This window comes from Sinocyclocheilus grahami, unplaced genomic scaffold, assembly GCF_001515645.1.
Source record: "Sinocyclocheilus grahami isolate Dianchi unplaced genomic scaffold, SAMN03320097.WGS_v1.1 scaffold789.1, whole genome shotgun sequence".
In the NCBI taxonomy this organism is placed as follows: domain Eukaryota; kingdom Metazoa; phylum Chordata; class Actinopteri; order Cypriniformes; family Cyprinidae; genus Sinocyclocheilus; species Sinocyclocheilus grahami.
Window position 1 is genome coordinate 390,966 of NW_015505968.1, and position 11,287 is coordinate 402,252.

The 11,287-nt window shown below is 40.4% G+C and overlaps 1 protein-coding gene across 1 annotated transcript; it reads left to right on the plus strand.

The window, feature by feature from the left end:
- The first annotated feature begins 3,432 nt into the window (after positions 1 to 3,432).
- On the plus strand, positions 3,433 to 8,351 carry LOC107561721 (INO80 complex subunit D-like). The gene is made up of 7 exons (XM_016246195.1): positions 3,433 to 3,551; positions 3,704 to 3,928; positions 4,038 to 4,147; positions 4,294 to 4,427; positions 4,535 to 4,743; positions 5,697 to 5,857; positions 6,047 to 8,351. Exons 1-7 carry the CDS (start codon positions 3,433 to 3,435, stop codon positions 6,979 to 6,981), a joined length of 1,893 nt encoding a protein of 630 aa, XP_016101681.1. The 3' UTR covers positions 6,982 to 8,351.
- Positions 8,352 to 11,287: the final 2,936 nt, after the last annotated feature.

Genomic DNA, 11,287 nt, shown 5'->3' on the forward strand with positions numbered 1-11,287 from the left:
GGGAGGTCTATATAGCATAAAATATATGAAATCATATTTAGATACCGGTATGTAGGTCTACATTAATGTTACGTTGTAGTTGAGGTTAAAAAATATAAGCACAAATCGCATTATTACATTCATAAATAACACCGGTAAATAAAGGGAAATATGATCATGTACAAACAATAAACACAATACCTAGTATATAGGCTATTTTGAACGGTTTCAGAAGAAAACAAGAATGAAAAATAGAAGTTGCTAAACAAGCCCAAACGAATTAGGCTAATTCAATACGAAACTGAAAGCAAACGGCGTTCTCGCGCAGCCTACCTCTCTCATTCGGCATTAATCCATTAAATGTGTCCATATTTGCGATGTATTTGAATGCTAAACTATTATTTATTATGTAAACCAGGCTTAATTAACGCACTTAAAAAACATCCTCCTCACATGAGCAAATGTGTGTTTGGCCCAAGCTCAGGATCGGCACGGATTGTACTACGCAGTAGGCTACGCACTATTTAAATTAACCAGTGTATCTATATGTTTGGTTGACTGTATTTTATTCTGATAATGAACAGGCTGCAACGTTTGCAATGCTGTAGGCCTATGTGTGTGCGTGAGGCGCCGGCGCGATCGAACAGCGAAAACAAACAACAAAAAAATACTCTGTTATTTTTGGTCATACAGATCATTCGAAACTGCAATGTGTTTACTTTATTTCTGTCATCTCGGTTTCCTTTCCGTGGACTTTCGTAGCGCGTCGCGCCACACAAATAGCCTATGAACCAAACTCAGCAGCATATAGCCTATCTCTGTCTTTTCCTTTCGTTTTGTTAATCTGTTAATTAGGCTATTTAAGTCAAATATTTTGCATATTCATTCATTTTATATATATAGGCTATGATTTAATAAAAACAGATTGCTATTTTTAGTTAAACTTCATTTTTGTTGCTTGTCTGTGCTCGTCCGCCGCCTTTTGTCTCTTCTCTGACCCCGCAGCTCTCTCCAATAGCTTACCGTTAGTGGCACCAGGTGTTTCCAGGTTTTACTCGTGCTATTTCTCTATGTTGAGAGTTTGGTGTCACACATATTGCTAAGCATTCTTATCCTTTTCTCCGATGTACTGAAAATAACAGGAGTGTGTCCATCTCACAAATGTAGAATCCGTCTCTGCAGTCATCTCAACCATCTAATTCCAGCAAGAGAAGATAGACAAACTACAAACGCAGAATATTTTCTCTGGTGCTGTTTTGCGGTGTTAGTAAATTCACCACTTAATTTGGAGTTAAAATATGTTGTTGTAACTTGCGTTACTGAGATTGTAATGAGTAATAATATTACCCGAATTTGATTAGTAATGCGTAATATTATTGCGTTACAGCAAAAAGTAATAGGCTACTACTGTAATATTATTACTTTTGTAATGCGTTACTCCACTGCTGCTTTATGACTACAAATAAATGTAGCAAAAACAAATGATGAAGGGCTGATGAAAAGATTCCAAGTCAGTTGTAATGTGTATATTATGTGACCTCCATGTAACAAAAAAGAAAAACCCGAAATCTGGGTAAAAATCAAACCCTGGGATGTACAAGTGCAGAGATTATGGGATGAAAAGTGAAACAGAGATTGAAACGTTCAGTTCATGTATTATAATTGAGTGAATAGATTGGATCGAAAATAGCATTGATTCATTACACCTAATAAACCGGGTTATGATGTTTCTAACTCTGATGGTGTTGCATGAAGGCTCACAACGGCATCTGAAGTATCCAGTGTGTGCAAAAGAGGCAACCACTAGAGCATTATTACCGGTATATTGTATTATATATATTATATTACATTTTTAATTTATTAAACATTTTTCAGTTTTCTTTTAAATTTTAATTTCTGTTTTTGTAATTTTTTGTGATTTTGTCATTATCATTATCATTGTCACGAATTCGGTCCATGGACTTCCGTTTATTCACCACCAGAGGTCACCCTTTCCATTACATTGACTCTTGCACTACACAAACTGTTGCATAGCACCCCGGACTACATATCCCATCATTCTTTGCACGATTTGCACACTGCCCTGATTGCACTCATTGCACACAGCTGTTTCTAATCACCTCACTCACTATATAACACCCACTCTAACCACCTTTCTCTGCTGAGTATTGTTTAGCCTGTACCCCTTTCCGAGTCTCCGTGTTTTCCTTGTTTTGCCTTGCCTGTTTTTGCGGTTTCTGATCTCTGCCTTTTTTCCTGGATTTCTCCCTCTCGTCTTGCCCCTGTGATTCTGACTGCCGATCGGTGACCTAAGCTAGCCCTAGGACTATTCTTGTGTTTTTGCCCGCCATATACCTGTTTGCCATTGTTCGACCCTGCCTGTTATACCACGTCTCTTTAAATAAAGCTTGCAGATGGATCCACACTTCTCGTCTCGTCAGCCCCGTTACAATCATTATTATTAATTCTGTTTGGCTTTTTTTATTTCTGTTTATAATTAAAGTTGTTTGGTTTTGGTAATTTTATTAATTTAACTGAAATTTATTACATTTTTGCTTAAGTTTTACTTTAAAAAAAAAAAAAATATATATATATATATATATTAAACGTATACTAAAATATAGATCTATATTTATAATATGTTATTTTATTTTCAGCTTTATCTCAATTACAGTAAATTATTTTAATTGTAGCCTAATGATTTTCGCTTTAGCTATCGATAATAACACTGCTAGATGGCTGGAGAAAAACACACCAGTAACATACATTGTTTAACAACAGTGAGAACTGTGTTGAAGACTCTTTCTATGTGGTCTTTTGTAGTTCATCAGCATGGTAGGATTGCTGTATGGTGTGTTGTAGTTGGTCATCAGCGTGGTATAATATGAAAAGCAAGTAATCATATGCTTTTATTGAACAAAAAGTTAAAATACGTAATGTAATAAAACAATATAATCATAACTTATGTATTATATCAGAGGGCGCCGACGGCCTGATGATTGTTTTTACATGTTACAGTGCGATCTAATCCTTTGTGTAATATTGACTAAACAACATTTAATTAAAAGGTTCACTTATTCTTTAATGTTTGGCCACTTTATGAATGCTACAGCCACTGTCGTTTCTTGAACAAGAACATGTAAACATGCAAACTCAGAGCGAGGGTTTAAACTTTTATTTCGAAGTCGCCATAAACAGTTGGCATATTTAAAAAGATAATGTTTTCGCCTGTGTTGGTGTAGATTTGTAAATGATTTACCTTATAAATCCGATAGAATGGTGCACATTGTTCCCAGATGAACATTATAAAAATACATTTTAAATAAATTAAATACATTTTAAAATATACTAAAATACAAAACCGTTATTTTAAATTGTAGTAATATTTTACAATGGATGTAGCAATGTACAATGTCCTTGATATATGTAACCTTGATATTTGATCATATATGCATGCATGTTTGCATAGGGCTAGACTGGTCTGAGGACAGTACAGATGATGAAGATACAGAGGAGCTTGTTCCTTTAATGCCTCAAGCCTGGAGACTTCAGGAAAGAAGCTCCCATCAAAGGTACGAAAATCACTCCTCACTTGCTCCTCACAACTTCTGAGATGCTAAATATATATGCCATTTGCAATAAAGTTCATGAGTATAGATCAAAATGTCTTAGACAAACAAGCTTGTTATTACCTAAACTGATTTATTTTGTTTGTGTATGTCAGCTCCTCCAATGAAAAGCCGCTTTCCAGGCGGGCACGTCTGGCGCAGCTATGTACATACCTGCAAGAGAGGTATAAACACTTGTGCCGACAGGACAGGGCAGCCACCCGTCACAGCAGATACCGATATGCCTTCCGGAAAGCTCTGCTCCATGCTGCAAGCAAAGACCCCGACTGCACTGCACAGCTCATTCAGAAACTCAGCAAGAGCCCACAGACCTCAACCTGGTGTGTTGAACATGGACTGTGTTTGACATGTTTACAGGGAGTGTGTGCATTTCAGGGGTGTTTGTGTGTATTTATTATATGTTTGTATAAACTTTTTTTTTATTTTCAGTTCAAGGTCTGCAGTACCACACAACTATGAAAGGACAATGTGTACAGGACCCACAAAGGGTCAAAGCTGCAGCAACATAGCTTTGCCATTTTCACGTCACTGTTTTCAACGTATCCTTTAACACATTCATGCTACAAGTAAAATGAACAGACATTAGTGGTGGCCTAGTGATGAAAGGATGAACAGTCGCCAAGTAAAGCCTACGTGCATTTGTCAAATGTCAGTGTGTTATGTTCTTGACAGCATGTTGACGTAGATATCCTGTTGAATCGCTCTCAGCAGCTGTTCTCCAGTTGCACGGCACGGTTCGCTGATGGACAGCAGTGCTCTGTTCCTGTGTTTGACATTACTCACCAGACACCTCTTTGTGACGAACATGCCAAGAAAATGGTGAGAAACCACACAGCTTATCTTGATCATCTTAAATGGGATGTGTTTACACAGTACAGAGTTGGTTGTAAGTTGTACGTAAATGTATGTGTGTGTGTGTGTGGCAGGATAATTTCCTGCGTGGGGATGGCAACAGACGCAGTCAGCAGCAGCGGCGCCCACGTAAGAAGACCAAGCCACCTGCACTGACGAAGAAACACAAAAAGAAGAGAAGACGAGGTCCGCGCAGACCGCAGAAGCCCATTCCTCCCGCTGTGCCACAGGGGAATTTGCTAATGCCCTCCCTGTCACTGCCCCCTCACCATACCCATGTCAGGTGCCTATCCTGCTTTCAAATGCATCCCAGTCTTGCTTCACAAATGTTTTGTTGTTGAATTTCGAAATGTCATTATACATCACAAATACCAGTGTTGTAGTCAAGACCAGCTCATTCAAGTCCAAGTCCAGGTCAAGACCCAAGTAGGTTAAGTTCAAGTCAACATTGAGACCGGAAGAGGTTCTGAATGATTCAGACCATGTTAATCAGGGGTACCCAGTCCTGTTGCTGTTCCTATACCTTCTTACAAAGTTCAGTGCTGATTCTGATCAATGACAACTGAACCAGCTAATTAAGATTTTCAGGAGCACTTGATAATTACGGAGAGGTGTGCTGGAACAGGGTAGGAACTGAACTCTGCAGGTAGGTAGATCTCCAGGAACAGGACAGGGCACCCCTGATTTACATGGTAAGTGTTCAAAATTCTGTCACGACAGCACTGAGTGGATCATATGCACTAGTTTCCACAGTGTTGTAGTAGAGTCTGAGAGTTCAGTCTCTAGTCTAGGTGCTGAGTTCATGACAAGGCCAAGACCATGTAATATTTTGAGACCAAGTCCAGTTTCAAATACTAACAAAACTGACAAATACATGCTGTATTGCCGGTGTTGTCGCAAGGATACTGTAACAGCCAATTGAGTAGGACATCTACTGTCATGAAAGAGCAACACTATCTTGATGAGGAAGTTAGTTAATGTAAGACAATCTGTCAGTATGTTGATAGCTAGCTACCTGAAATATAAGTCTTCCTGATAGCTAGCTACCTGAAATATAAGTCTTCCGGTTTAATGACAGACATGAAAGGAACTCAACTTCTTGAATACCGAGGTTTGTTATCACCACAGCAACAATGAAAGAGGATCTTTCCATTCATATGCATGTACTTCATAGGGTATGTTTCCGACTTTATTCAACTTACATCAAGCTTGCATTCACTCTGCCTGTTACTCTAGCAGGAGCCCATCAACCCCTGAACTCAATGCAGATGAGCTTCCTGACGATATCACGAATGAAATGCCTGACATTCCCAATGATCTTGAGCTGAATCAGGAGGATTTCTCTGATGTACTGCCCAGACTACCTGATGATCTTCAGGATTTCGACCTTTTTGAGGGTGCGTTCACATCAGATTATATGACAACAAAATATCTTAAAGACTCTAGGGTAGCCTCTTTTGACTTGGGCCAGCAGGCAATCATACAGACTAGCATTTGTCAATCACCACTCAAGTTTTCTTCATTAAATGTAAAATTCTACTTGTTGGTTGGTTTGCACTTTGTCTGAGTTGTCTTTGTGGATACAGGTAAGAATGGAGAGTTGTTGCCCACCACAGAGGAGGCTGAGGAGCTGGTCAGAGCCCTGCAGGCCATGGGGTCGTATCCCGATTCACTGGTGTGTTTGTCCTCAATGGGTGAACTGACCACAGCAGACGGGGTAGACCACCGAACCATGGCCGTGTTCTCGGGATCAGGGGTCACAGCGACTGGCATCGGAGACCTTCTGAACGGCCGAATGACTTCGGAGACTTTTCCCAGTCTAGACCTGGAAGGAAACCTCCTCCATGCCCCGACAGACCATCATTTCCCAACGTCCCCTTCTCCCCAGCCAACCCAGAGCAGTGCCACCGCACCCACTACAAGTCCCAATGGTGGGTTAACAGAACGAACGTTTTCCCGAGCTCCCAAACCGGACTCATCTCCACCTGGCAGTCATTACAGCAGCGAGCATGTGCCATCGCCCTACAAGGATCACATCTCACCCCCACATGGTGCCTCTTATCAAACCGACCCGCCTCTCTTGCTGGAGGTGCCTTTGAGTGGAGCACCAGGCCCTCCACGCACCTCCTGGAATAACCTCCCTCTCTCGCTCACAGACCCGGCACAGTTCGGTAACCTCCTCTCTGCTGAAACTCACCTGCTCTCCACCGCTCTGTCCACCCCACCCTCCATGTCCCACTCCACAATCCTGCAGCCCACCGCTGCTCTCTCCGCTCTACCCCAACCGGGCCTGACGCGCCTCACCTCACCCTCATCCTCGCCCTCTTCACGGGACCTTCTCACCCCCACCCAACCTAAACTACAGCTCCCACAGTTTAGTGCAGCCTTCGGCCACCAACTGGCTTCTCACAGTGGGATCCCCAAAGACCTGCAGCCCAGCCATAGCTCGACAGCACCACCTACAGGCTTTACAATCACTAGTGCCACTGCTGCCACTCCACCGTTCCCTCAGAGCAACTGAGTCTGGTTAGAGAGACCATCCCATCTCACATTATAGAGGGATAGTTCACGATGGTTCTTTTTTTACTAGTCACTCTCATGACTTTTCTTTTGTCAAGAAAGAAGTTCTGAACGATGTTCACTTTCTGCTCTTTAAAAAGAAAATAATGCAGTGAACAAGTGTTGTCAAGCTCCAAAAAAGCACTGCACATGTGTATCACAATCGGTTATGAATTGCGGAGTGTTTTGTGTCATGTCTTGACAGCTGCAAGATTTTGAGTGAGTAAAGGCCTGTTCACACCAAGATAAATGTTCAGTAAACATTTTTATATTTAGAAAACTTGCTGACCAATAATTTGCACTTTTGATCACAAAAAGTATTTGCTATTACATAAAACTAAACAGACAATTTTGCTAAGCGACTGACTAGCAGAGGAAGAATCCAGAACCAGCTTTCCTGTCTCTGGTCTAGTTTTTTTTGGTGTTAGTGAACACCCTCACATATACAAAAATGAAAAAAACATTTGACTTCCTTTCGTCACGGTGACACGTGGATGTCAGAAATGGAAAGTTGCACAGTGCTGACCTTGTGTACCGCTATACTTCTGTTTTTCAGTGTATCAAATCTGTGTGAACAGGCCTTTAATGACTTAAATTCCAATCTGTTCCTAACACATAGCTATCAATATGTCTTCAGAAGACTTGGAATATAGTGCACAAATCCTATGGACCTCTTTTAAGGTGCTATCAGTCTCCATTCACTTTAGTTGCATGAAGAAGAGCAGTCTGGACATTGTTGGAAACATCTCCTTTTATGTTCTTCAGAAGAAAGTATGGGTTTAAGGGTTTATATTTGGGTGAACTAACTCTTTAAGTCTCATCACCAACAGCCCTGTGTCTGACTGGCACAATAGATCAGCAGCAGATTTGAGTCTTTCTGTACACGGATCTCTGCTTGGTCTGTTAAAAGTGTCCATCCTCTGTTTGTTGTTGTAGTGATCCAAGAGTTATGTTCTGTCCACATTTGCCCCTTTTCCACCAAATGGTGCTAGTGCAGGAGCCGGTGCTCAGTTGGGTGATCCATGGAGCTGTCTCTTAGCCGACCCATTAATATTGACAGCCAAAACAATCTAACTGACAACATTACTACATTACTTGATCATGTGTCTTACAGTCTTAGTTTGTTCCAATTTAAATCACTTCCTTGCAGTCAGACAGGGACAGTAATGTTGCTGGAGAAGCTGTGCAGCATGATTAAAAATAGAAATGTCAACTGAGGTTGTGTGCAACATATTTTTACATTATTAAGGATAGGGCTGGGTTTTAACACAATTTTCACGATTCGATTCTCATTCACAAGCTTGCGATTCAATTCAATATCGATTATTTTGGATATATATCAGGTACAGTACATGCTAAATTTTCTCAAGGAAAAAAAATCTCTCAACTAATGCTGTAAAACATACATGAGAGTCAGTTGGTACTACATTACTATAATATTGAAGGTTAAAATTGACTGATTTGTTAAAATTACACTTTTTACACAAGTTATTTAAAATAATAGTTACAATTACATAATAATAATATTTCTACTTCAATTCGTTTTTTTTATATAAACATTATGGTGGCTGTCATAAAAACTTGATGGATTTATTTAAACATAAATTAAACATTGAAGAACAGTAAAAATTATAATGAATATGTTATATGGTGCATATATTTATAGGGTTGGGTACCGAAACCCGGTACCAATGTGGCACTGGTACCTATTGGCGCTTTTCCACTGCGTGGTAAGACTCGGCTCGGCACGGCTCAGTACGGCACGGTTCGGCTTGGCACAGTTTGCGTTTCCACTGCAGTTCAGTACCGCTTTAGAGTGGGCGGGATTATTCACATGTCGTTATATTTGTGCCGCCTCTACTACCACGACTCCTAAAATAAAAAAAAACGTTTTCATTCCGCGTCGCCGCATCAAGCTCTCACTGGATCCGCTCCTCTGCTATCAACGAGAGGAACGTCTGTTCTTCCACAACAGACAACAAAACTTTTTGGTTGTTAAAAAAAGTGCGCTCATTCAAAACAGTTGCGTTTGATCCTTCGCTGGCTGTGCTGATTTAAATCTAGCGGTTCTTTTGTGTTTGTGTCGCAAGTTCAGTGACTATTCTCTCCGGCCAATCCGTGATCAGCTGAGTTTACACGTCACGTTTTGGTAACTGTACAGTTCACTTGGAACCCCAACCGAGGTGGTACTAAAAAAAGTACCAGGTACTGTACCCAGTGGAAAACCCCCAAAAAGTGAACCGTACCGAGCCGTACCATGCAGTGGAAAAGCGCCATAAGTAACCGGTATGTACTAGAACCGAATAGGAATGCAGATTTCGGTGCCTCATTTCGGTGCCATGCCTGAGCGATCGATTGAAATATTTGTTCTCTGGTTCTCCGAAACGGACATAAGAAGCATCATCACTAACACCACACATGAAAAATAATTTCCCGACTGAGAAAATGCATGTGAACTCAAGTCGGAAAGCTCTAATAATACAAATCCAACACATCTTTGTAGTAACGAGAGTGTCCATGTTGTTTTCAGATTCCGACTTAAAAGCACAACTCGGGAAATGAGCATCCGAGGAGCTCTCATTATGCAGTAATTACTTTTGCTCTGATGGCTTCAGGTAGCCTTCCGTTAATTAAGCTAAACATGCTTAAATTAAAATGTTAACTTACCTTCGGATGTGTAGTCATGTTTATTTTGTGCTGAAACTGGTATTAATGTGGAGGAGATGATCAGTTCACGTGCGCCTTGCGCTTCAGCGTCTGTTGAATTGAGGCGCTACAGCGATCTGTCACTCCACATTAAACAGTGCCAAAACGACATTTATTGTATGATTACTGCAATAAAATTGGCAGAATTTGAAATCTGAGACTTTGTTTCATATTAAAAGTACCAAAGCACAATGCTTATTGCGATTTATTGGATCGGAAGTGCCCTTCAATGTTCCGTCCATTAACTGAAAACGGGCTAGACTAATTGATTCTTGGGATTTAAGAATCGATATCGTTCCGTAAAAATGAGAATCGATTAATTATCAATATTTTTTTACCCAGCCCTAATAAACGAGTCTTTTAACAAACAGTGTCTCTAATGTTACTAGTTCTTTGAGACCTGCGGGTTTAGGAGCTAAGGCACAAAACCACTTTTTTTTTTTCAGTGGAAACGTGCAAAATAGTGTCAGGCACCAGCACCGTGTCAGTGGACAAGGGGTGATGGTCTGTTGTACTAAGGCTAGTGAATCAAATTCTATCATATTACTTATTCCATTAGTAAGTATTCCTCAAATGGGAGTAGCAAGTTGTTGGTTGGCTTGTGTCCTGTAGAGTCCTTGTGATAGGAACCTGCTGGTGTGTGTTGGCTGGAGAAAGAGCAGGGCAAGTCTCTTGAGACAAAATAATGGGTCTCATTCATGAAAAACCTGGAGAATATAAGTGAAAATCATTTGAGAATCCATTCTTATGTAAATTATTACATTGAATTACTTCTAAAATCCAGTGAGAATTTACGTAAGAATAGTTTAGGAAAAGATTCAGTTCATTCTTACATAAACTGTTGCATTGAACGGTTACGTAAGCTGTCTCACACAATTGAATGATTTGTAAACCCGTTGCACTGAATTGGTTTAAAACCACTCGGATGATTGAGTTTGAATTATTCATAGAACCATTCTTGTATAAGCTGTGACATTGTATCGAATGCAACAGTTTACGTGAAAATGGTTTTCTGATGATTTACACGCATTAGTTCTGCTGGTGTTTGCATGAAAGAGATCTTTTGTGTGCCAGAATGATCACAGGCATACTGGAGCCATTTGGTCGTTACTTAATTTTGAGGCATCCTTAAGTGAATCTCAAGATTTGTCTGTAGTGACAAAACGTTGTTTGTTTTCTTGGTCATCACCCTTAAACTTCCTGTGGTCAGCTGCACTTTCACCTGCACTGTGTTCCACAGGTTCTAAATTACTTTTCAGTCATTCGTGCAAAAACCTGATACTTGTGAACAAGAATCGTCCTTGTTTATTCTCCCCATCAATGTTCATCAGTTGTGGCAGATGCCTTTTTGTTTCTCTAATGAGCTGAAATGCTGTGTGCAGTCCAAGTTGTTACTGTGTTACTACTGTGTGTCCTGTGCGAATGACAGCAGGTCCGCTGCACAGAGAAACCCCCTGACAAAAGTCGCTTGCACTCTGCGTTAAGATGGCTGACTGATTCCTATACTCACTGAATGTACTGTAGAACCGTTTTTAAAACTCATAGGATAATCTAGTCACCTT